General features: G+C 47.6%; 1 protein-coding gene across 2 annotated transcripts in view; it reads left to right on the top strand.

The window, feature by feature from the left end:
• The first annotated feature begins 5,744 nt into the window (after positions 1-5,744).
• The window catches only part of MMP17 (matrix metallopeptidase 17), a 54,840-nt gene continuing 33,744 nt past the window's right edge, over positions 5,745-26,840 (top strand). The window contains exon 1 of one of the 2 annotated variants that reach the window (XM_038151959.1): positions 5,745-6,269. In XM_038151959.1, the coding sequence (XP_038007887.1) occupies positions 6,141-6,269 (129 nt within the window). In that variant the 5' untranslated portion in view covers positions 5,745-6,140. Of the gene's footprint in view, positions 6,270-19,745; positions 22,847-26,840 lie in introns of those variants that run through there. The other variant, XM_038151961.1, reaches the window with a different exon arrangement.

The raw sequence follows: 26,840 nt of genomic DNA, 5'->3' as shown, positions 1-26,840 counted from the left end.
ATGCAAGAAGATACAGGTCAGATGAGGAACAGAAGAAATTACATGTAAAACAAGAATAGGAAGGCCATCAGGAGACTGTTCTCCATTCTCCTGCATCAGATTTGTCTGAGCTAGTCCTGAGAGCTTCTTGGTCTGCTGGTGGGGATTGCATAGCCCTTCCAGGCAATTTGGTTAAATACTTTACTATTTTTAGCTTTGTTAGCTTTCCATATGTCAGCTTTCCATAACATTTATCTCACATCTTCTGTTTTAATCTCCTCTCTGCCTCCCATCTTCATGAATGATTTCTGTCCCTTTTCTGGTAACATTTTCCCTAAGAATGCTGGGTATGGTCAGTCTGAAGTTCTTTCCCATAAAATGTCTGAATGCTTTTTGTTGCTCTCTGTTAACACCGAGTAATCCTTGCCTCAGAGAGATTCACAGAACTGGAAGGGGAAGGACACCAGAATTTATCCAGAGTTTAAACCCAGGGCTCTCAGCCCCCTGAAGTGTTGTTGCCCTCCAAAAAAAACTGAACTCAGTGAGGAGCAGAGTATGGTCAAAACCATTTAAGAGGGACTTCACAGAACTGACAGGATATATATAAGAAGGGTTGAGCAGAGGAAGATTTTGGAGGTAAAGCAGGAAGAGCAGAGCAAGAAGCCAATGCCAGGGATGTGCTGTTTGCAGGAGGGTCCTACAGCACAGAGTGCAGGTGAGGTCTGTTAACATGTCCCCAAGGGCTCCATATGGAAATTGCATTGCAGAAGAAGCTTTCCTGACCTTGCTGGCAAAATCCCCCGGTTGTCTGGGCCAGGCCTCCAGATAGGTTGTCAATCAACATGTCACAAGCCGAAAGAAGATATACGGCCAGATTTAATTGACAAGCTGTTCTGACATTGCTAAAGTAGGTATCTGCCTCTGTAGGGTACAGAGTAGGTGTGCATATAACAGATTGCTGGCTTTGGATGTAGGCCACATCATTTGGTGTCTTCCTGACTGACAGAAAACACAAACATGTATTAAAGCATTACAAAATACAGGTCAGAGGACTTGTGGTTCTCCCTGGCCAAAGCACAGTCTTTAGTGTCTGAGTAGTGTTAAAATTAGTACTATTTTCCACTGGAAAAGGCAATCTAATGATACCTTATAGCTTTAAAAATTTTTGTTTGTTTTTTTTTTTCTTGGACTTTTTCTCAGTAAAGTGACTGTGTTCTACTTCTTGTTAATTAACCTCTGAACTTCTCATCATTGCTTAAACAAGACATCAACATCCTTTCATGGAGTGTTATTGAAAAGCAATGGGAATGAGGATAGGAATGCTGCTAGTGAAGAGAAAATTACACTTTGGTTTGCATTAACATGGCAGTTCTGACCCATCCTTCTGCCTGGCTCATTATTACAAGATCTTGATGGAGGCTTTTCTGTATTGGGGACACTGCAGCAAAGCTAAGCCTGCAGAACATGATCTTCTTTTGTATTGTTTTATAATTCATGGGTGTTAATGCCTTAAACACTGTTCTGTGAGAAGAACATGCTGCAGCAGGGAGGCAGAAGTGGCCAGTGTTGCTCCAGATGGTCTGTGCTGATGTCTGCTCAGTAGCAACATGGCCTTGAGCTGAGGCTGTGGGTGTTGTTGGGTTGCCACCAACGTTTCTGTAGTGCCAAGGGATTCCAGCAGCAGACTGAGATGACCTCGTGTTGGGTGCATCACAAACCTGGAATAAAGAGAAGAAGATGGAAAAGGAGACATGTCTGCAAGCAAGGGAAATAAAGGAAATTACAGAAAAATATAGTTCAAATTCTTGAAGCACAGTTTTAGTGGAAAAAATATACTGGGATTGGGTGGTGGTGTCCTGGTGCACAGTGTATTTATAAGAGGCAAAGGGAGGATAGCATGGCTGCCTCGAGCTTGCTGAGAAGGAAATATTCCCATGCAGAAGGGGCAGCATGCAAGAATGTGAGCATGGGTGTTTGAGCAAGGAAGGAAGAGGTGGATTTCATGGCCAGGTGCACAAAGGAGCTGATTTCTTGGTGCTAAATGAGGAACAAAAGACAAAGCAGGGTTGTCTGTGAAAATCTTTGAATTAAAGAGGTTTTATCTGATCTAAAGAATTCCACAGAGAACTGCTTGAGAGTGTTAGACTTGGAAAAAGACCTCTGAAACAGGATTTGCTATGGGTACCTGCAGGAATGTGGCTAGCAGGGGGATAAAGGGATTTTGCAGCAGAGGAGAAGCAGGCTGGGAAGAGCTGCAGCTTCAGGGGAAGCCAGGAAGGCTGCACTTTTCAGGTGTTACATGAGAGAAATCTGTAAGATTTAGACATTAGAGTGAGTTAGAGAGGACTAAGCTGTGCCGATAGTGGACACCGGTAGAATAATGGTTAGTGCTGTCTCAGCCTGTGAAGCTGAAGCTGGCAGATGGACATCCATGAGATGCTGGAGGTTCTTTGTGCCAGTGTGTGACTATTAGAGAACAAAAGTCCTGTGGCCAAGAACGCTGTGAGCATCTCTGCAGCATCACTCCAGAGCCCTGCCCTGCAGGAAAATACTGGTCTTCATGCCCCTTCCAACTTTGGTTAGTATAAGCTATGAAAAAATGTCAGGTTGATTTTTCAATTGGAAGACAATGAAGTAAAAAAGGTGCATACTCCTAAGCCATCTTAATGCCTTGATGTAAATGCCTTGATCCACTTGGCTTTACTCAGGGAAAAGAAAAATTTCTAAACTTCCCATGAGTAGTACTTAACATATGTGCAACTGGGTGTCTACCACTGGTCTTGGAAAAGTAATTGCTTGCTTTTCCAATTTCATTGGTCACCCATCAATCTTAAAAGTAGGAATGCAAATAAGTACTTTCTGGATGATATTAATTACAAGTAAGCTAATTATACTCCAGCAACTATTTTATCCCATAGCTACCAAATCCTCTAGAGAACACCAGGATAATATCTCAAATGTCCTCATTCTCAGACTTTGCAGGGTCCGAGATTCACCACTTGGACTTGGGAGGAAGTCCTTGCTGCCCCTGGGGAATTCTGTGTGTGTTGTTGGACCAGCTGCTCGGAGAGGGACAATGGCAGCAGCCTGGCTCCCACTCTGCACAGCAGTTTCTGTCTCCCTGGTTGATAGGGCTAGAAAATTCTTGTTTCTGAACCTGCTAAAATACAAGCATCTGCAGTGATGTAACAGGGCAGAAAAAGTTGTATAGTATCTACTGATAAGAACTCCTGCATATTTAATGCACAGGATATTTTCTGTATAACTGTGTAATTGGGAAATTGAATTGTCTGGATGTTGTCATACATGCTAATTATGCTAAAGACACTGAGGAAAAATCTTCATCTTCCACAAGGCACGCATAGCTAGAAGATAATGACATTTGAGATTTGTACTTGTCATCTTGGTGCACAAAGGTGAAAATATTTTAAGCATGGGCATTTGGCTGGAATGTATGTGGAAGGAAAACAAACTGTGTACTTGTTTACAGGTTTTTCTGAACAGTGACAATAATGGGCAGATCAGGGAAATGTGAACGTGGAAATCAGCTTTACTAGCATTTCTTGTTTAGCATGGAAGTTTTGTGCTAAAACAGACCATAGGCATCACCACAAACAGCTCTCTGCCCTGGGTGCCTATTTGCTTGCTCTTACAGCTGCTTGCAGTTATCTCTATTGTATCCTTATGCGAAGCAAGTATTTTGGCTAAAGTGTGTTGAAATGCTGTTTTAACTGAGTCATTTATTTGCAATAAATGAAATATAAAGAATGCTTTTTGGAAACTATGCTTAACAGAATCAAAATCATCACACTGTTCCTTCCTTGATTCTATTCAGCAACTCACCTGGGTAATGAATGGCATGAAAACTCCATCTACCCTCATATAGTTCTTATGACATAAACACAGATTTAAACCTGTGCCATTGAAGTGGGTTTTTTTGTTTACTGAAAAGGAAAGAGAGGGAAAATATTCACAGTTCAGTTTGTTATAACCAGGTCCTTTTTATTGCCCAGCTCTGCTCTCTATAGCTGTAAGGAGCTGATGGCATCCACACGATGTGTCTCATTATTTTGGGCACAGCTTCCACTTTCCCAGGGAGAGCTGCTCTTCTATTACATTCATTATGGTAAAGTGAAGTTAGCGTGATTACTTAAGATCTTAAATTTGACGCTCTTTTTTTTTGAACTTTGAGTATATATAGTATATACATTCAAATACAGTGTTTAGAGCCTCTCTGATATTTCTTTGGGTCCTGAAGGTCAAGCTGTGTTTTTTTAAAGGAGGAAGACTCATGCAATAAAATTAAACTATTAAAGATTCTTTCCCGGCTCTTTGCACCTGGCAGGGCTGTGGACTCTTTTGGTCTTGTAATTTATGGCAGAAATCTGCCATCTTGTCTCTTGTAAGTGCTTGCTAAAAATGTTTATAAATACGTTGGGAATTACTTTCAACATAGTATGGACAAAGCAACTACTCATCCACAATATATTGCAGGTTCTTGTGGTGCAAAACAGATTGAGGTGCTGACATAGCACAGATGCTAATAACTAATACCTGAGCAGACAGGGAAACAGGGCATTGAGATCTACAGAGGTCAGAGGTTGGGAAATTCATTGACATTTGGCCCCCTAAAAATGCTGAGGCTTTTGTGGGGTGAGAAACAAATGTGACAATAATACTCTCTTGCAATACGTAAGTTCAGCACATTCTACATTTGTTGAAAATGGATATGCTCTTTGTTTTAGTATGGAGCAAAGCTCTTGAGATAATAGCTCTTGAGCTCAGGCAGCTGTTGGTGGGGCTCTGAGCTCTGTAATTCAGGCGTTTCCCCTCTGATTTCTCTAGTGCTGGAACAGTAACTTCAGTCCTGCTTACAGGGACACAGGGTAGTGCAAACTCACCCACAGGAAGTGAGATTTCCCTGCCAATTCTCTTTAATCAATTTCTTTTGGACAAAGATTTCTTCTTCCCTTACCCACTGGTTTTCTCCAATCCTGTCTGATATTTAATATCTCCAGAAGCAGCTATGGTTCATTGCTGGATTAATCTATTTGTGCAGAAGATGTCATATCAATGACCATTACAATTTTGCTTGTGCAACACCTAGAAGCAATTTTTCATCTCTGTCCATTCTTCATTATCTCCACTTATTATTCATCTTAAAAACAGAAACTCCAATTTTATTTTAAAAGCCCCCAAACTTAAAAATCATTTGCAAAGCTGTTGAATGTATTAACATGCCAGTAGGAACCGGGGAAGGCAGATGCTGAGTAGGAAGTACATGTTCATTCTGAAATAGCAGGAGCTAGAGCTGTCAGGGCGTCCCCTGCCATCTGGCCTGTCGGAGCATGTGGCAGATTCACAGCTCTCGAGGGAGGACACGCTGTAGAGGCCGTAGGATCCCATTATGCTGTTTATGGGGACAAGCCAGACATTTGTCTCGCTGAGACAGTATGTCAGTGGGGGATGCTACAACCACGCGGTCTTTCCTATAGCCCTTTAAAAACTCGGAGATGAAGCTGGTACTTACAGAAATGTTGATGTTAAGAAAAAAACTGTGTCGGAATCCTGAGGGATTTCAGCCAGACACAGATACTAAAACGGAAGGGGACTGAGCCCGCTCCTGCCCGCACCGCTACCGGGACCCGGCGCTGCGCCGCGGCCCGACCGCGCTTGCGAGGCCCCCCCCCCCAGCACCGGCGGAGCGCTGACACCGCCTCCCTCATTAGCATCCCTGCCTCCTCCGCCTCCTCCGGCGGCCGGCCGCAGAGGAGTGCATGGCAGCGGCGCCGGAGCCTCGGCGGCTCCCGGCGGCAGCAGCTATCGAGCCGCGCTCTGCTCCGTGCCAGCGCCCGCAGCAACTTTGCCGCTCCGAAGGCTGCGGAAGCGGGGCGATGTAACGGCGCACCCGGCAGCGCGAAGCAGTGCGGAGCAGAGTCCCCCCAGCCTCTCTTCGCGGTGGGGCGGAGCGGAGCCCCCTCCTGCATCCTCGCCGGAGCCGCGCGGAACGGAGTGGAGCTCCCCGCCTCTCTTCCTCCTTCCCTGCCTGCCTTCCTCCCTCCCCGGCGGCAGCCGCAGCCCGGGGCGGGAGCGCGGATGCGGCGCGGAGCCCGGCGGAGCCCATCGCGGGGCCGGGGCCGGGCGCCGCGAAGAGCGGGGGGATGCTGAGCCCCGCCGCCCGGCACCGCGCCCGCCTCCGGGAGATGCTCCTCGTGCTCGCTCTGTGGCTGGCGTGGCAAGAAGCGCCCGCGGCGCCGACCCCCGCGGCGGAGGACATCACCCGGGGAGTTGTGAGTTACCCGCGGTCCCCCGCTCCTCTCCGCTCCCCGCTCCCCCGCCACCCGACTCGCCGGGTACTCCCCCACCTTCGGGCATCGCGGGCCCACGCAGCGCTGGGCGAGCTTCGGCGGCTGGAAACGCTCCCTGGCGCGCCCCGCTGCCTAGTACCCCCTTTGCGCCAGTGCCCTCCGTCCTGCTCCCGCTGATCGGGCCCTTTTACACCCTGTGTCCCCTCCAGCATTATCTACGTGGCGCCGCTCGTTGCAGCTGGTGCCCTCCCGCGCACGCGGAAGGGTCTGTTTCCCCCCACCCATACCCTCTGCACCGAGCCCTCTGGAAGCCAGAGTCCCCCTCCCTAGCACCCAGAGCATGGTGCCTCCCCTGCACCCCAGCCTGGTGGCCCAACTTTCCCCCAGCCGAGCATCGTGGCGCGATGGCCTCACCAGTTTTTACACATGGATGGTGATTTCTCAGGCGCTGAGAACGGGCTGGTCTCTCTCGAGGGCTCCCTGCCTGCCGTGGAGCCACTCAAACTCCAGCAGCAAGCAGGGTAAAACGGCGCGTTTTGAGTCAGAGCGATCCCCTAGGACTGAGACATGCCTTGGGGATGTGTTAAGGGCTGCTCTGTGCCGGCAGCAGGTGGAGGGTTGGCTTCATTGCGAGGGTCCGCACAGCGCGGGCATCCTTGTGGTCCTGCCTCTCCCCTCACAGGTGCCTGCTTAGTCTGCAGGGATATAACAGGTTTCAGCAGACATGGAGAGCTTAGGTGATGTCTTTGTCTTTGCCAGGTCACGGTGCCAGCAGGTCTGTCCAGCTTCACCCCTCTGAGAGTGAAGAAATTAAGGGATTTCTCCTGAATGAGAAGTTTCTTGTAGCTTATACCAGCTGTAGCTCAGAGACACCCCGCGACTGTATCAAACCTGCGTGTCAGAAAGCCATCTGTGGCTGGGTGTGGGTGGGCAGTCCTGGGGCTGGACCTGCCAGTTTGGAGAAATTCCCTGAAATTTAGTGCATTTCAAAATAATGCCAGTGCACTGCTGTGAAGGCGGGAGGGAGGAAGGGTTTGCCGCACGGTAGGGTTATCTAATGAGCAGGGCTTGCTGAGAGCAGTGCGCCAGGACGCTGCCTCCAACGCCCAGGCTCCGGCTCCAAGCGTGTGCTTCCGCTCACAGGCTCCGGCTCAGACACCTGCCAGGGAAGACAAAGCCTGTCGTTCCCCATCTGTTCCTAAGAGAATAGAAAATGTCGTGAATATAAAGTATACCTGCATCATTATGGTGCATTCACTTTCCTCTGTAACCAGATGTTAAAGCTGGAATTAATATTTCATGCAAACAGCACACAGATTGATGTATTCTGCCCCAGTCAATTTAACTCAAACTTTGTCTTTGACCTGCTTTTACCCTCGCTACCGAATAAACTGCACTCAGCTTTTACAGGGTAAATGTTAATACTCGAGGGGCTTATTAGTTACTGATGACCACTTTCAGGCATTAATGTACTTTTTTAGTCCTGGAGTAGATTTGAGCGCTCTCTCCAACCCCTGGTGAAGAGCAGGGGCTGCCTGGCAAAGCAGAAGGTGCTGGGGATGGTGGTAATAGAGTAGAAGTGAACCGTGGGAGAAGGGGGTTACATTAAACCAAGATTTATTTAGGCTGGGAATCCAACATTTAGGATGTGCAGTTGATGTCAGGGTGCTGTCTCCCTCCTGTTGATGTTCTTGCTGGGGCAAAGAATCTCTCCAGCTTGAGACAGCATTGGTGGGTTTCCAAAGGGGTTGAGTGTAAATCAGGTTTAAGCTTATGCCCTCTACCGAGCAGCAGGGAGCACAGAAGCCAAATATTTTCCGAGGTTTTGTTAGAAAACTACCACTCTCAGGGAAGTGAGAGCCTCAAGAATGATTTGACATCCACTTTACGAAGCAACTACAAAATTAAAGATCTGTAGGGCATTTCAATCAAATATTTGAAATCCAGGAAACATGACACCATGCCAATAGAAAGCTCTGCTAACCTTGGAAAATTATATCCAGCAATTCTCTGCAGTAAACAGAGCATAATGTCCACAGAGCTTTTGTATCCCAAATGCTCACCTCTTGTAACCTGGAGGTTTTCAGTGCTGAACTGGACTGTGCCTCTGAGCTCTGTCTTCTGCTCCACTCCGGCTTGGAGTTTGTTTTAAATGAAACAATGGTGGTGGGCCAAATTAAAGTTCAGCAAAATGAAAGAAGGCTAAAATTCAAAGGCAGTTTTTGTTAGCATCCTGCCCAAAGCAATATAACATGGAATGATTCTCCAGATTTCATTACTAGTGGAATATCCTGCCCAGTTTATAAATCTAACTTGATTGTTAATGTTTTTATTTTTCTCCATTAGCTGTCCTGACAAAGAGGACATAAAATAGCTGATGGAACAGAGCTTGACTTGAGTGATTCCATTGAATTTTAGTACACTGCTTTTGAGATTTATGACTTTGCATTTTGCACTGCTGCCTTTACAGTAAACCCCCAAACCCCTTCTCACCACAGCATTCACAAATTGTATCTTTTTATGGCTGGGGAGCTCGGGTGTCTCAGGGGCGCAGGCAGCAAAAACTTCCTATACACTAGTAGTAACTTAGTAAGGAGAGCTCTCATTTCACTGAGCTTTGTACCAGGTCTGGGGGGAGGTCTACCTTCAAGCTGCGCTTTTCCAAATAGCTGGCGTGTGGAGCCTGAACACTGAAGGTGCTGACGTGGAGATTGGCTGGTTTGTAAGGGCTGTTCCTGCAGGCAGCTCCTGCCCAGTGGGCTGCATTGCTGCTGTTGTGGGGACATGGCTATGCAGGGCAAAACCTGTGACTTGGTTAGCTTGGCCCCAAGGGAGATGTTTTGCCTTAGGGAGTTGCTTTGCCTGGCACAGAGGTTGCTAGAGAAGAGTTGACAGTGGGGTGGTGGTGGTAGCATCACTGAGATCATCCTGTGTGGATGTGGGCTCTGGTATCAGTGGCTGAGGGATGCAGGAGTGCCAGGAAAGTTTAAGTGTGGTAACAAGAGCATGGGTGAAAAAAAGAAGGCTGTGAGCAGCTTTTTCTTGACTTTGTGGCCAAGGGTGAGAGGGAAAGTCTATGCATGCCCCCAAGGCCTTTCTCCAGCTGGGGATTGCTGGGCATTCCTGGGGGCTTTCGTATGCACAGCCTCCTGCTCACAAAGCCCTGTCTGTGTTGTTCCCATAGAAGTTGCTTCCAGGGTTTGGAGGCATTTGCATTCATCGGTGGAGACCAGGACCCGCGGTCCCTCTCTGTCGTTATCCCAAGTGCCCAAGTGGCTCTTTGTTCAGGGCAGGGCCCTCGCCTTTGTGGTCGTTTCTCATTTGAATGATAAGGATGTATTTGTGGGCAGAGCATAGTGGCACAGAGCCCTTCGAGGCTGTGCCCCCCCCCCCCCCCCCCCCCCCCCCCCCCCGCGCTCCCTGTGGTGGGCCAGGGGAGAGACAGAGGTTCTTCTGTGTCCCCATGTCAGGGAGCAGTGGGACAGGAGGAACGGCAGTTTCCTATGAGTGTGTGCCCTGCATCTCCCAAGTGCCAAATTTCAGAGTAGAAGCCAGCCCAAGACTCATCCTTGCTGTTTCTGGGGTGCTTTCCCAGCCCTGAGTAGGGTAGGACCATCCTGCTGCCCACATGCCGCATCCTGGTCCACCTGCCCTTTTGCTCCAATCTTCCCGGAGTTAGCCAAGAACTTCCCTAAACTCCTGCATTTAAGTACCCAGTGGGGCGTGTCCCTGAGACATGGCTTAGCTCCTGGTTCAAGGATTGGGGTAATCAGCCTCTCAAAGTAAAATCCTTGTACAAATGTAGGCTGTTCCCTGTATCAGGAGAAAGTACTGTACTTCTTCTGTTTCTGCTAATGGGGAAATTAAAAATTGATAATTTCAGTTGGAGCTTCATTCAGCCTTCTAAAATGGTGAGTCTTTAAGGACAGAATACTTAATAGAGTCCCTAAACAGCCTTGGAGAGAGGAGCTTTGCTTGGCCCCTCCGCCTGCCCATCCCAGGTCCATGAATTCCCTTCAAGAAAGCTAAGCTACCATATTAAAAAAAAATAAAAAATAAAGTTGGTTACATTTTAAAGTACCTCTTGAAGCCAAAGTGCAATGCAAACTAAATTGACAAAAGACTGTCTGGAAGCTTTCAAACAGCCAGGCTGCTGTGAAAGCATTTAATCTGGTATTAAAGCCCTTGTTGGTGTGAGCCGCTCCTTCCCTTTCAGATTTGAGACCTCCGTGTATAGTAATGCAATTTCCTCCTGGGCTTGGCTGCTATTGTGGTCCCAGTCGTGGGAACTAGCCAGGGTAGTCAGGCTAAATTACCCACTTTAATGAAATTCGCGAAGTGTTTAGAGCCAGTGGATGAAACCCTGCTGTCACCAGGGACTTCCCTACAGTTGGTGCTGGGGATGGAGCAGTGAGCTCTTGCACTGACCTCACTCTTTATCCTTGGCGCTGTGTTGGGGGTAGATGTTCCTGGCTATCAGGCACCCCCTTCCCTGGGGGCAGCACGTAGTGTGGCTGTACCTCCATCCTCTCCTTTTGCCCCTAAAATCTCCTGTGGCAAAGGGAGATCGCTGCCTGTGTGACTCAGCCTGAATATGTAGGTATTCTTCCTCATTAAATTAAACCTGAAAAGAGGCAACACCAAATGCAATGCGTTCCTATCCCTGCCCAGCATTGGCCAGGGCTCTCCTGTTTTGGTGTTGGATGTGACTCACCAGTGGGACTGGCGTGTGTTGGCTCTGTGGAGGACCAGGGGTGACATGGGTGATGTATTCATGAGACTGGAGGACAGGGCTGTCTGTGACACCCTGTTTGTCCTGGCAGGTTCATAACTGCCAGTGGCGGCTCACTGTGACTCATCATCAGGCCATGCACTAATTTCTCATTATTTACTCATTGTCAAAAGTGCTGCAGGAATGGGGCTCTGTGGCTCTGGGAAAGGTCATGCTGTGGTTGAGGGAGCCTTTATTTCTGGAATTTCTGGACCCTGTGGGAGCAGCTGTGTACCCTGTGTGGGTCTCGTGTCCTGGCTGGCCCTGTGGAGGTGACAACTTGGAAGGGAAAAGCTGTCACATCTTGGCTGATGATGAACATGGGCCACCACATTGTCACTTTTTAAAGGGTCTCGCTCAGACTAGAGCACCACTTGAAAGCTTAGGATTTTCTTTCGAAATAACCTGTGATCTGACAGCAACAGTTCTCAAAATTCTTTCTTTTATCAAAATCACTTTAAATGGGTAGATTTGAGAGTTTTGGAATCTCTTGTTGCTGCACACGTGCCAGCTGCATCTTCTTTGTCCCAGATTTTTATGAGGATTGTCTCTGTTTTCTGGGTCAGAGAATTAAGAGATTTGATGTTATATTAAAAAAACCCACACCAAACCACGTACGCAAAGTTAAATCCAATGCAAAACAAAGCAGACATGCCAGGGGTGAGGGGAAGGAGCTGCTGGAGGACCAGAGAATTTTAGATCAGAATGAGAAACCGCGTTTGACAATAGGTTTGTTCTGAGGGAAGACCTGACATGGATAACTGCTGACATTCACCGAGGAGTGTGGTCTTCAGACGGGATTCTGGCTTTTTAATTAGCCGTGATGATTTAATGGAAAAGAACCCAATTAAATCTGAGGAATTTCCTGCATCAGAATATAGCATGTGCACAGAAAATTGTTCTTTCAAGAAATCTAGAGATGACCTGCAGCTCCTGGTGACAACAGTCCAAATACAGTGACTTGGGAAGTGGCAGTACATTCAGGATTTTTTTTTGTATTGTTTTTACAAGAGGGAGTTTCTGCCTGTTTCTGACAGTCAGTGGTCAGGCAGAGTTCTTCACACCAGCTCACATTCTATTTCATCCTGACAATATTGATCTTTTGAGTGAACAAAAGCAATTTTACCTGTGTCACAGGGCCCTTGCTCCAAGGTGATGTACATGTTTAGATTATATTGTCGTATAACAAACCCCAACTGGCATCTTTGTGGTTCAGCTCCCAGCTGCCGAAGATCATCCAACAGTGCCGGTGCTGCTGTTGCATCCTGGGTTTGCTCTGAAATCGAAGAGTGTTCTACACAGCCCGCTATATGCATCCTTCTTTAAGAATACAGGACAAAAGTCTTCCTCATCCAAAATAGAAGTGGGAGATAAGTGGACTGCTTTACTCAGAGGTTTGTCTTCGTTTGCCTGTTATGCACCATGGTAGGAGCACTTAGCCTTCATGCAGCTTCCCTGGGGCTTGCTTTCAAAACCACCTGGCTCTGGATTTTCTTACTTTCTACCAAATGCCTCTGGCTGGAGATGGCAGACTACTAAGAGATCAAAAGGAAACTTCAGGGGCTGCTTGCAGACTTGGGGACATTTCACTGTCCAAGGGCTGAGGAAGCATATCTGAGGATGGTGTTGGGACCAAGGGAGCAGCTGAACCCTGCAGGGGTCCCAAGTGGGATAAAAAGATGAAAAAGACCAGCGTGTGAGGAAAGGGTTCCCACGGGATCTCTTTTGAGAGGAAAACCTGGAAACACTCTTCTGAGGAAGCATCCACTTGATTGGCAGCTGTAGACTTTCCAAAATACTGCAAGTTCTAGCCTATAGTGCTTGTTCTTGACTGTCTATGTATCAGTTAACCATTCATGAAGATTTGCTTTTCTCAGTGAGATGCTGTCATGCAAAAGTGCTACTGCTGATAGTGTGGTTGAAGTACATTTCAGGAGACAGATTCTCCTGCTTTCCTCAAAATGGAAGCTGTGACTTCACTGAGCTGCTGGGTGACTCTGCTGGGCTCCTCCACAGCTATAATTACCGAAAACTTGGATGACTGCTGGGATTAAAGGTGTAACACAAGAAAATGCTCCTTTAGTCTTTCTGTAGCTACTGGGAAGTTTAGTGATGGGGACCCCAACAGAAGCACAAGGAGCAAAATGATACCATGACTGCTAGAGACAATCTCACCATCACTCCAGACCTAATTACCTGCAGCACTGGAGTTGATGTATTTGGTCTTTGGGCAAGGGTGTTAGGTCTCATTTACCACCGAGCAAGAAAAAGCCAGCAGTCTCTCATGTTTTTCCTGAGTCCACCACATGCTATCTTCTCTGGAGAGAGCACATCCATTCCACATTAATCATGTCCTGGCTGGTGCTTGGTCAAGGTTCTGTCTTTGACAAGGCGTGTGGTGGGGAGCATGGGAGATCCCACTCACCCATAGGCTTGTTCCCACCTTGTTACTTGTGTTTACTTTGTCATTTCTGTCCTGCTGTCGTGTTCACAGTGTCCCTCTGGTGCATCTGCCACAGCAGGACAATCAGTGATGATGCTCAAGAAGTATTTTGCTCCTTTGATAAACTCTCTGGGCTTTTATTTTTCTTGTTTGTTCTCCATTTTGATGCTGCTTGGCAAATTCCCCATGGCTCTGTACCGAGCCATGCTTTCTCTACCTTTGCATCTTTCACATCAGAGATGCATTTATGTTCAAAAGTGAGAGGATATTGGATTCACAAATGGGAAATTCCTCACAGACATGCCAGTGAAATGGCAGCATGTTTTATATGAAGGCACAGCTAAAGAGAGGTAGGTAGTTTGGGACTTTTGCCACATTTATTTTATGCTGCAGCAATGTATCCTCCAGGTCTGATCAATGAGACTCCAAAATGAGGAATCTTGCCGGGCCTCAGTCAGCTCTCAAGTGTACAGCAGTCCAGTCCTTCCTCTTGGGCAGGATGCATGTCACATTTCATGACAGAATGACAGTCCTGTCAGACAATCTGTTGCTGTTTTGGCATTTCTGATACACTTTGTGCTTTGGTACACACTCGGTGTTCAGAAAGATCAAGATAATCTAGAGGAGATCCACTGTTGTGCTCCAGAGTCCTGTATGGGCAGTGAAGAGGCCATCACTGATTTGAGCAGTCTTCTACCTGCTCACCTGGGTTAAAAACTCACCCAAGAAGATACTGAATTTTTATTTCTCCATCTAAAGTCCACAGCATCAAGTGCCTGATCTGCCAGGTTCTGTGGCATGAGGTATATATAGTTCCTGACCAAGTGGCTTCATCACTCCCTGAAAGGTGACCTGAGCTCTGAGCTCCAGGTCTCTGAGCCAAAAGCTTCCTTTGTGAAAGGTATCCAGTTCAGACTGGAGTTGGGTGGCTTTTGTATATTTCTCATTCAGATTTTTATTACTGAGGGAGGGAACAAGGAGTTACTTTTCGCTGGTTTATCTCTTGCCAGCACAGTCTTTCCATGCATCAGGGTTTGCCAGGAGCCCAGCACACCCTTCAGACAAAGCTCTTTCCCCAGAGGCACAGCTCCCGAGGGTTCATGCTCCCTGCCTGGTCTGTGCACGGGGATGTGGAGGTTGGAGAAACGAGGTGCCAGTGGGAGCCCCTCCGCAACCCCCGAGGAACGCCTGTTCCCTTCCCTGCAGCCCCTTGGTATTGGCAGAGCTATTCAAGAAGCACGCTTTTTTGAGCAAAAGGAGTTTATTTCTGCAATAGCAAACGTCGTGGTGAACCACGGCACCAGAATCGAGATCTCCTGGGAGATGTGCATCAGCCGCTTTCTTCTTGCAGCCAAAACTCTGGGTGAAACCCCGGCCCCGGCTCCCGCCGCCACGGGGACCGGACCGGGCGGCGCCGCTCGCGGGGGGAGGAACATAGGAGCGTCTGGTCGGTGTCGTGCCGATGCCCTCTTGTGGAATCTGGGAAAATAGCCGAGAAAATATGCTGGTGCTGGGCTGGGAGCGGTGGTTAGAAGCCCACCCGTGGGAGCAGGGAGGAGTGCTGGGTGGTCCCCTGGAGCTGCACCGTGCCCCCTTCAGTTGCAGCCCGAGAGCCTTTGTCACTGCTGTCAATGGTATTGACACCGTGGGAGATGCTATTAACTGAGCCTGTGGGCAGGGGCTCCCAGGTCTCAAATCCTGCATCTTGTGCACACCTTTGGTGCTTGAATCCCTGTATGGTGTCAGCTGTCTGTGCTTTAAATGGGTCAAGTTCCCCAAGTGCCTCTGCACCTCCTTGCTGTTGTTCTGCAGTAATTCCCATCTCCCTCATAGTAAACACCTTTATTAACAGCGGTACAAACTTTCGTCTTGAAGAAGCACTGAGCCTGGCAACTGCAGCAGCTCTGCTGTTTTCTTGAGAAAACATCACGCTGCTTTCTTTGGTCATCTTCTGAAAACGTCAGTGGGTGAATGTGCCCAGGAGACCACAGGGCCGACGTGCTGGCTCTTGCCTTCACAAACCCCAGCCCTGAGTCATACGCAGCAGCTCTGGCTGCAAAGGGTGGTGATGAATAGCAGCTCTGGAGCAAACCTGCAGGTGCCAAGTGGCTTCAGACTCTGCCACCCACCTCGCTCCCAAGCATCTTTGTAAGACCTGGCAGAAATGGTGCTGTGCTGGGTAGGAAATGCCAGCCCAGCACCATCGGTGTTTTCCATCCTCTGTTCTGGTTTTCCAGCCCTGTGGCACTGGTGAGCCACGTGCTGGTCTCCCATTGCTGCTGCAGAACAGCCCTGGCAATAGATCTGGCTCTGCTGCCCAGGAGCCCCAGTCCTACAGCTCCCCTGAGTTCAAGTTCTCCTTATCTTCTCCATGATTCTCTTCTATTTAATTTATTAATATCCTTAAAAACCTGCCTCTTTTAAATGTCTAAAGAATTTTAACTGTTAAAACCAACTTGTCTCCTGCATTTTCCAGACTCGGCAGCTCCTCTCCCTTCCATGTTTTCCTGGAAAGCAGAGTCTATAAAAGCCCATCTGTGCTGGGTACGTCACCAGTACCAGTCCAGGAAGGAGCTGTGCATCATCAGAGGTGAAAGGAAGCCAGAGTTTTGGGAACTTTGTGTGGAATTCATCCAGAGTCCTTGCGGAGACTCACTGTCCCTCCTGCATTGCGCCTGTGTGTGTGATCACAGATACTCGTTTTGCTTGTGTGCTTAGAGGAATCAGTTCTTTGGGCAAGGACATCTGCTATTTTTTTGCAGCTCTGTGATCATCTCTCAGCCTGTAGGTTATCTGGACCAATACTGTGTTTGAACCCTGACAGTCCTGAATTCATTTCCTTTTGTGGAGGAACAATAACATATTTCTGATGTTGTGTTGAGGGAATTCGGTGTTGAGAGCCAGGCTTGAACGGGGCCAAGAAGCTGAGCTCAACTTCTCAGAGAGGCCCTGATCTTATTCAGGGCGAAGAGATATAACTGCAAAGTTTAATTAACATTGCAAACCCCTTCAATACAGAGTTTCTGGCAAAATTGCCAGCTCTGCTCTGCAGCAGGTAGGATGCTTGAATGACTTCCACAGGGGTCTGTTACAGAATAGCAAATGTTTCTTTACCTGGATAGTTGCAAGAACAGCAACCAGAGATAATCAATATGGCATGCTCCCCTTCCCCAGGGTAGCTTTGAACCCTAAAGAGCAAACTAATTGGCAGCCAGGTCACCAGCACATCACCTTGGGGTGCTTCAAAGAACTGAAGTTGCTGGATAGCAGCTGGGAGTGAGTGGGGTGACGTGTTGGCTTGGACAACCTGGGGAAGGGTGCAGGGTCTCACTGCCATCTGTGAGTGATGAAGCTGGGCTGGTGGGGAGCCCTGAGTATGGGCTGGTGCAGAGGAGAATATCTCAGTTTGCAAATTGGCTTTTTTTTTTTTTTTTTTTTTTTTTTTTTTTTTTTTTTTTTTTTGCTATAAGCAAAAAGACTGCTGCAGCTATGACTGAGCCTTGAGAAATTGTAATAATAAAGGCAGTGGCAGCTGGAGTAAAATATGACCCAGCTGGTTCCCCTATGAGGATGAGGGCAGGGGGAATTGCTCTGTTGAGAAAATCCCAATACCTGATTTATTCAAGGGCTTCAGGTCTCCATCCACATTGTTCTGGAGGAGGAATTCATTCCTGGGTCACTCCATTGTGGGAACAACAGCACTTTCTGCTGTCATTGTATTATCACAGTCCAGACAGGACATGCTTAAACTATCCTGAAAGGAGGTGACCAGAACTGGCCCATCTTTGGTGACTGTGCAGAAACAGAGTGCTCAGCTGAGGAACCACTGCTGGTTCTCAGCTTACCTTTTTTTTTCATGGGCCATAAGGGCCTATTGGCCAGTGAAAAGGGTGATTCTGCTCCGAATTAGGAAGCATAAGGGAAATTAGTTGTTTCCATAATGTCAGAAAAGCAGAGGGAAGTTGGTGGACTCCAGTCTCCCCAAGCCTGACTTGCTGGTAATGCAGCAGGGCAGGCAGTAACCTCAGCACGAGCGGCAACTGAGGCAACAGCAAACAAATCCTTTAAGGACTCTCTTGACATAAATAAACATGGAAAATAAATTATGTCCCCGGCACTCTGCCCTTAACTGATGGGAAACAAGGTGCATTGACAAAGTAGTTCAATAACCTGGAACAGCATCAGGAGAAACCAGCTTGCCAGCCCCAGGAGAAGGGGAAGTGCTGCCTGCAAGTGTGCAAAGGAGGTTAGGACATGTGGTAGAGCATGAAGCTGTACAGTGCAAAAGTACTTACAAATTGAATTATGAGTGATGATGGTTTTCCTGTGAGAAAGAGCAGAAAGGAGAGGTGGTGTCTGTTGCTGATGGTGGATGTGAAAGGGTGAGGGCAAGGGTGCCAGGTTTGCATCCTGAACTTTGGAGCTGTGACCTCGGGAATTCACCTGTGCTTTTACTTTGTCATATGAGCGTAGATCGTTTCGTGTAGGGGAATATGCCGTGAATTACAATATAAAGTCTTCTGGGAGAGTTGGTGATGTAAATGCCATTCCCATAGGTGCAGCAGTAAGTGCTTGGGCAGAGGGGCTGCAGGGGGGTGCTTCTGCCATTCATGGGCAGCTATCCTGGCTCTTTGTGGCACAGAAAACCTTGAACTTCAGCCCCAGCCCACCCTGCTCTTTCCTGCTTCCCACTACTCCAGCTATCTCCTGCTTCATCTTTTAATTAGGCAGGACTGGGCATTACCCAGGCAATCTCTGAATGCATCAGAGCAGTTAATGTTTCTTTTATTTACTGTTGCATTTCTCCGGCTTCTCTAGAAAATTTCTTTTGGTCATGAAGTGACCTGGCTACTAGGGCCCAGGTGCCTGCTCTTCTCTCAGCTTTAGAAATAGCCTGCTTAATTTCCCTGGTAGTATGCCAGCCCTGCATTGGGGTGGGGGAAGGAGGGTGCCCAGCATGGCATGCACAGACATTCTGCGGCTGAGAGGCTCTCGCAGGGCTTCCCTGCCACTGTCCTCTTGTCTGCAGGGACAGCTCTGAGCAGAGGGGAGGACCAAAAACAGCCAGAGTTTGTGGAGTGACGGCTGGGTCTCATGCAGGGTCTCCTGGTGATCCCACTGAAGGAGGCAGTGCCGCAGTGGTCTGATGCTGCTGCGCACCTCTAGGTCACCTCCCCCATGGCTGCCCTTCCTGGGCATACCACCTCGTCTTCACGATTAAGAAATAATGCAGAAGATTATCTTATCTTGAATGCATCTTGATTCAGTCATGCTACATTTAAAGCTCATCTTTGTGGAGTGGCCCAATACATGAGTTCATTTTTTGTCTCAGCGTCCCTTGGTGACACCCAGGTTTGGATTAGCCTCCTTCATTTCTCACTCCACCCTTTTTGACTGATTCAGATATCTGTGCCATTTCTGGGCCTCACTGCCCCTAAAAGACCCTTGATGGTAATATTCCATTTCCAGGTAAAGTGCACTTATTTGAATTCCTTTATTCTAAGGCAATTGCAGGGCAAAAGCCTCTCAAGGGAGCTCTTGGCTGGGCTCTTACATCCTGCTGAGCCATGCCCCCTATGCCGGAGCTGCTAATTTGGGACTCTGGGGAGATGCTGGCAGCACTGGAAAATAATTGGTGCCCTGTTTGAGATGTGATGGAATGTTATTTGCAATGTATTAAATTGCATTGAGTGAATGCATATTTAGGTATGTGTGTAAACCTTTGCACATGCATTGACTCTTCATGGAGTTTAAGAAAGTCCTTTACCTGCTAAGGTCTTTGGCTTCCCACCCATTGTGCAAGGCTTTGCAGTAGCCTTCTGCCTTTAACAAAACCTTATGATTTTAAAGAGGAAGGAGCACTTCAGGAGCCAGTTAGTTTTTTTCTGGCATGGCTCAATTTGCTGCCCATCAGCAAGGCAGGGGCAGAGTCAGGGGTGCCTGGACCTGTGGCTAAGCTTGTGTCTGGAAAAGATGGCTGTTGCCACCCAGAGCAGGGAGCTGACCTTGACTCCAGTAGAAGCAGCCCTGTCAGGTCTGCATGAAGCAGCTGGTGATGTTCCCAATAGGTGAGCAGAGAAACAGGTAATAAGTTCTTCCATTTAAGAAATGTTTCCTGACACTGCTGGGGAAGTCATCATACTTCCCTCAGAACCATTTGTCTTCTTATCCCAGCCTGTTTGCATTCCTGCCACATCCAGCCTTCCCTGGATTTGCACAGCCACTGGCACTTGGCAAATGCTGCCTGTCCCAGGAGCAAGGAAATGCTCAATCCAGCTCTGCGTGTGCTGTATTTGTCACTGTTGAAAATCTGCTCTGAGTGCAGATACCTGAGAGAAGGTGTCCATAGGTGAGAGGTTACTGTCTGCACCCTCAAAAACAATGCATCCAGATCCAGTGAGCAGCTCCCTCAGTAGTACCAGCATAACACGGCCTCATTCTGCTGATGTCCCTGATCCAACCCTGTGATATACACCACAAGGCGTGTTCAGTGTGTGATGCCCTGTCTTTAGCAAAGGATGGAAGCCACAGCCAGCTCCAGGCAGTTTTGCCTGGGAATGGATAATTTCCCCTCATTGTCTGTTAAAACAGATTTCAACCATTAAAAAAAAAGGGGGGAAAGAGGCAATAAACAGTCTCCAAATGACCTCACAAACAAGATCAAGTAAGTCAGAGGAATCTGTAATTTTGATGTTGAAGGAAGTGCCTTTTCCTGGGTTTATTTCTCCTGTAAAGAGTGAAGTTGTTTCCAAACAGAACAGGGCCAGCTTTCCTGGAGAGTGGAATGTGTGGTGCCAGTACCTGTGCAGAAGGCAACAGGGAAAGGCAGAAGGTAGCCAAAGCATCTGGGAAGAAAGGGTTGGATCCAGCCCCACTGCAAAAGAGGCAGAAGTGAGTGGGTCCAGAGCCCAAAGACGTCACTCCCGATTTCCTTGGGCTTCATTACTGGAAGAGCAGAGCATGGCAATGACAGAAAGCCAAACTCAGGAGACAGAGAAGCTCTGACAGGGAGAGCATCAGGGCTTGAGAAACCATTGTGTGTTGGAAATTGTTTGCATTATTATTGATATTATTATTGATATTATTACTGATATTACTATTGATTTTTTTTTCTTCTCTCATTCCCATGTGGGTGGAGAGCTCAGGGAGCTGTATTTAACATTTCATAATCCGTGTGACTTGATTAATTTGGCCGTATGGTCAAACCTCATTAAATTGGCTGATTTTGCTGAGGTTTATAATAGATTATATCCATCTCCTACCATCAGTTTTGCAAATAACCACTCTTTGGCTTCTTAAAGTGTTACAGATAGAGAACAGGCTGTGCACTGCCAAGGAAAAGTCATATTTAAAAGAGATAATATGTCTTCTGTGTGAGCTCAAATGAGGAAATGGATGTTTGTGAAGCTCTTTAAAGCATGGTTATGTCAAGAGCAAGATCACTTTTGTTTTTCATTTGTATGCAAGGTGAACAAAGGACGAGACTCTTTTATTCTCCTCTTCTGAACTCTTACAATCTTCCACCATAGAAATTGGTGATAATTGCTGCAAAATGTCCCAACTGGGTCAAGGTGTAATTTTGAATCTTGAGTATCTTTCACTCTATGAGCAATTTGAATGATTTGACTTTAACACCTTGGCAACCCATCAGTGGAACAAACAGAAATCTGGCGAGCAGATGCTAGTGCAGAGCAGCATCGATCCAGGCTGTGGGAAAGGCCAGCTGCTGCCTTCCCTCACACCCAAGGGCCTTTTCCATTGATTCACCTCTGTTTTAGGTAATTGGCTTTTGCACATCAGACTGAGAAGTGCTCTACAAACTGCTCCTTTTCATCCCCTACTTCTTCTTTCTGGGAGATTTTCTTAGGTTTGAAGAAAGAAAGGGTGAGTTTTGAGTTGCAGGGTGAAGATGAACTTTGTTGCAGGGTGAGGGTCCTCAGACTGCACTGGTACATAGGAGTGGGACAGGCTCAGCAGCCTGGTGACCCTGCTTCTGGCACCAGCTGCAGCCCTGGGACTGAGACGGTGCGCTGTGTAGTGGGTTGAGATTTCCTGTTGTATGTATGCAGTCCCTCGAGTCCCTGCTCACAACTACTGCTCTGACAACCACCTCCCCAGGACAGAGGAAACGCCTGTTTAATTACTGCGGCTTTGATTTTGACAGCACAGATTTCCCTTGCTGCCTTCTAACCTTCACGGTTTCTTGCCAGCAAAGATAAGGTCCCTTTGCAGAGGCTGTTTGCTCCTGTTTGCCTCCCACACCAGATAAAAGCAGGGAGAGGAGCAGAGAGCAATGCCTGCCACAGCCATGGGACCTTTTGCCTGAAAGCCCTGAGGATTCCAAAACCAGGAATTAACCCTGCAGCAACACCTCCTTAATTGTGTATAAATGGGGCTGGAAAGATGGGGGGCTGTGATTTGGGATATCCTTGGCAAAACCAGCCAGCCCTTTGTTTTTTGAGGCAGGGAAGTTTTCAGCAGGTAAGGGTGGAGCCTGCCCACAGCACCTAGAGCAGGATCCTGCCTGCAGGATGTAGAATTGGGTCATCATGGAGCAGGCTGGCACAGGCTGATCCAGAGCATTCCCCCTTACCAACATCAGCAAATGCTTTGGGTTTGTCTGTGGGAGAGATTTGGAGGAAACTCATCATCCAGGTGGTCATTCCGATCAAGTTTTGCCTGCAGCTCATTTGGCACCACTAGCAGCAAATGTTTTGTCACCATGTTGCAATACCAGTTTGGACTGTTTTCTGCTCTCTGTTTAATGCCAGCTGTGGTTTCATTAGCATTACTGGCAAAACCCAGTGGTACTTTGGAATATGTCCTAATTTCCCATCTTACTATAGAGCAGAAGGCTTGCCCATGCTCCTTGCACCACACACATGAAAAAGCAGCAAATCCAGAGTGATCCCACAGCAGGTGGATGCACTTGCCTCCCATTTGCAGTGCTGCAGAGCTGTCTCAGTAGCTCCTTTTACATCTGTCCCTTACCTGAGCCCAAGACAGAGCACTGGGGTCTAGGGGAAGGGTTGGTGGAAGCAGGGGCTCAGGGAACAGGCTCTCCACATCTCTCCCTTTCCACTGAGCAATGCAAAAATTATCAGTTTAAGGTGGTCTTGGCTCAGTAATGGAGAAGCAAAAAGGTTGTTTATGATGGTAATTGGGCTGATCCAATTTGGTAGCTTGATTGAGCAAGCTCTTTGACAACAGCTAATTTAGTCACATGCGTAAAACTTAAGCACCTGCTTATTCCCATTGACCTCACTGGGGTTCAGACACGAATGTAGCAGGACCAAGAAAGAGGAAAATAACCCAAGAAAACACAGCACAGACTTCCATCTCCAGGTATGTGTTGTTTTAACTGATACATTTTTAATACAGCTTCACTGGGAGGAATAAATGCAACGAAAAAGTAAAATGTAAAAGCCCAGCTGTGTGGATACCTGTGGTGAAAGCCTGACTTCTGCTAGGGTAGAGGCTGTATGGATGAATGTGTTTTTAATTTCATTCTATTGGAAGGAAAAACAAGGAGGCAGATACATGAAAAATTAAGGTGTTGTGCTTCATTTCTTATGTAATTAGCAAAGCTGACAAACATAATTAGAAAAATTTGTCTGTTAAGCAAACACTGATTGTGGGCGAGGATGACTAGCAGTGTTTCCTTCAAGAGCAGCTGGAGGTGAGGGTCTTGCTTCAGCTCTCCTGGGTTCATTTTGCAGGGATGCTGGTGCTAAGCAGCTGCTCTCAGTGCTCGAGAACTTCTTTTGTTGGTGTTGTTTGATGTGCTGTAACAATTTCTCCATCCTAAATACGGTGTGTGGTGCCAAAGGGCTTTGACAGGGGAATGTTCCTGCCCAGCCCAATCTTTGTAGCTGGTTATGGGTCTCCAGGGCAGAGAGGACTCTGCAGCTGGAGGTTTCTTTCCTTTCTCTCTGTGCAGCTCAGAAGCTGGTGTTACAAACTCAGTGGCAGACTCTCCTTGCCTTGGTGCATGCCAAAAACTTCTCTTTTATTTTGATGATCACCAAGAGATGTTTTTCTTGCACAAGCTCCTCAGCTGCAGCTTCTAAATGAGCCTGTATATTGCTACCCTCTGGGTGCAATACTGGTGGTATGACATTAAAATATCAGATGCTGAGAGCTTTCAGTGGCCTCATTCCAGGACTGCTGCTTTTAGAAGAATTGGTGCCTTGTTGTGCATTACATTATTTATAATTTCTTCTGTTGGTGATTGGATTTCAGAATAAAATGTATATGTGAGAAAAGGTTTTCAATAATAAAATAAGGTAACAAAAAGATAAAGCCATTATATGCATAATTAAAATTATACATAACAATATCTTCTTTATGTAAGCTGCTTCAGCATCTCAACTAACTTATTAGGCTGAGTAATCAGCCCCCGAATCTTGCCCCTGTCTGAGTTTGGCTCCTGCTGTTGCTGAGGATGCTGCAGAGCTGCCCTGAGTAGAGCCCTGGCTGGTCCCTTGGGGACAGTGGTCCCGTTTTACCCCTTTTCCCCAATTTCTGGGCTTGAAGAGTGGGATGTCATATGGTAAGGCAGAAAGAATCTTCAATTTGCTCAAGAAGCTGTTTTTATCATATCATTTCACTAGTGTGTTCCTGTTTCAGGTGCCAAGATGCTCAGAGGCTTCTGAGGGTGCACTAAGCAGTTCAGACATCCCCTTGTGAGAAGCAGTAAATCTTTTCTCCTTGTCTATTTCTTGGCATGATGTAAAGTTCAGACACTGAACTGCAGGAGGCTAGACCGGGAGTAATTTTCATAGGATAGGGTGCTCTTGCTGAAGGCATGGGTAATTGATGGGCAGTGGCTGTTGGAAGAAGCTGGACCAAAAACCTCCCTAAACACTATCCTGGAGTATCCTGTACCCGTAATGGAAAATGCAATTTCCTGCTCCTGTGGGGCAGGTTTTCTGTGAGTGGCAAGTGAGGGATCATGGCCCCACAGGTGCCTTCCTTGGGTAAAGAGCCCCGGGGAGCGTCTGGCCACACTGGACCTCCTCATTCCCTTCTAACAAACCAAAGGGACACGGAAGGGCAGTGCCTGAGAATGCTGCTTTGATTTGCTCTGGGGTGCCTTGGAGACTCATGGCCAGAAAAGCCACAAAATGAGTTTGAATAACAGCATAGTCAGCTAGCTCTTTAATTAAAAAAATGTGGTTTCACCACTTCTCTAGCTGGTCCCAGCTGGAGCCAGCACTGTGTTAAATGTGCAAATACAAAGAAACATAATTTCCTGCAAACTTTCTATTTTCCCTCAAAGCCCGAAGTCCTGCCAGTGCAAGACCCCATGCAGGGCTGCACGTCTGGCTTCCAGTACTTCAAGATACATAGAAGACTTGTGAACCTTTGCATTCACAGAGAATAATTAAATCTTTAACCTTCCCTTACAAGATGTGTGTCTGAGGGAGCCTTGCTGTAAAAGTTCATCCCTTCATAACATTAAAATGCACTTACTCATTGGGACTCTCAGGAGGGCTCCTGTCCCTGGATGCTCCTCCTTTACGCACTGCCTCATTCCCTGCAGCTTCATCTGCCCAAGTAGTGAGGAATTTGGCTCTGCTGTCCTCAGGTCTCTGGTGTTGTGATGGCTGATGCATGCCCAGATCCTGCCTGCATTGGCCAGGAGGGTGCTCAGTCCTGTTTGCTGGGGCTGTGTGCGGGGAGCGAGTGGAGGCTCCAGCAGCAAAAGGAGGCTGAGACCACACACTTAAATTATTTTTCTTGCTGTTCAGATCAAATGCGTCTTGAATTTACTCTGCCTAAAGTTGTTTGAACTTTTCTTGTCTGAAGACTTTGCTTGCTTTCCCCTAATAGTTTCAATTTGCTACAGTGGAGGATTTATTGTTGGAAATGCTTTCCTTGGGATGCTCAAGTTGGCAGGGATCATCTCTAGTGTTCTGGGCACAGGCGAGAGGATGGGTGTGGTGGGTGCAAAGGCAAGAGAGCAAGAAGCCACATGCCTATGTGTCAGTATCTGATCCTCAAGGGGAATCGTGTTGGCTTTGCAGGCAGCGTTGCCATGGAGCGCTTGGCTAGCCAAGGGGGATGCGAATGCTGCACGTGGGCTGTTGCTGGTGGGGGAATAACTGCACCAATGATGATCCTGGATGGCACAGCACACCATGGGAAGACCCCAGGCTCTTGCAATGTGCCTGCCCCTGCCTGCTGAAGGTCTGGGGTCTTGGAGGACAGCAGCAGGTGTGGGCTTACACAGCCTGGGTAGCATCCATGGGGATGAGGCCTATGTCAGCACCAGTTCCTTCTTGGACCTGTCTTGGCTTTAGTAATCCCTGGAATGCAGGTCACTGCTGCAGTTTTCTATTCAGCCAGATCTGCATTGGGGTCTCTTTGTTCTTGGCTGACACTTCCCTTCTCTTACCAAGCAGTCTGTGATGTCTTTATGAGGGTGAGCCATACTTTCTTCCTGCCTTCTCCCTGCACTTCCTAACCCACCGTGCAGGCTGCCTTTCCACATGCCAGGCTTTGGGGCTGACCTGGTGGTGCCTGCCCACTGCATGGCCCCCCAGGATGTCATATGTGTTGTTCATGCCCTGAGAGCTGGGAAGCTGCTTTAATGCATCTTGTAGTACAAGATGATGGCATACAATGTGCTCACTTAGACATAGAGCAAACAAAGTCCATTACAGCGGGCCCTGCTGGGGTTACTATAGGCATCTGCCTGCTGCTGCCTTTCTGGTTGTAGCTTTTAGTCAGATTAAATTGTGTCAGAGCAATCTGAATAGATTGTCTTCTGTTCCTTTCTCTTCATCCAGCCATACATCAAAGGATGCCTTTTGTGGACGTGTTTGGACTTGCACGTGGTGCGAGCTGTGGCCATGGTTGAAGCTGGGTGTGACTGGGATAATGGAGAAGGAAAGTGACTCCTCAGACCTGGGTGGTCACGTGTCGGGGAGAAATCCTGACTGTTTTTGAGCTGTGGGAGTTTTGCACTGTTCTCAGAGGAGCTGAGATTTCACCCTTTCTTTGCCTACCCTGTTTCTCCCAAAATCTCCCAGCCCATGAAGTGAAGATTGTGGCAGTGGAAGTGCTGGATTGTGTTCAGTGCTTGCCTTCCAGAGAAAGACATCTTATAGCCATGGGACTGAGAGAAAAATACAATCTTCTAGCCTTTTTCCTTCTTGCCATGACAAGGACTTGATCTTCTTCTTCCTCTCTGCAGGGATGGGTGGGGTGGAGCGCTTGGCTCCATCCCTCTGGCTCCATCACCTCTCAGTGCAGAGCTCCCTTCCTTTTGTCTGATAGATTTGGGCTCGTGTATTATCTTTATTTCCTGAGTTGGTTGCAGAGAAACGGCATC

This window comes from Motacilla alba, chromosome 15, assembly GCF_015832195.1.
Source record: "Motacilla alba alba isolate MOTALB_02 chromosome 15, Motacilla_alba_V1.0_pri, whole genome shotgun sequence".
NCBI classification, from domain to species: Eukaryota; Metazoa; Chordata; class Aves; order Passeriformes; family Motacillidae; genus Motacilla; species Motacilla alba.
This window is presented reverse-complemented; position numbering and strand designations above follow the sequence as displayed.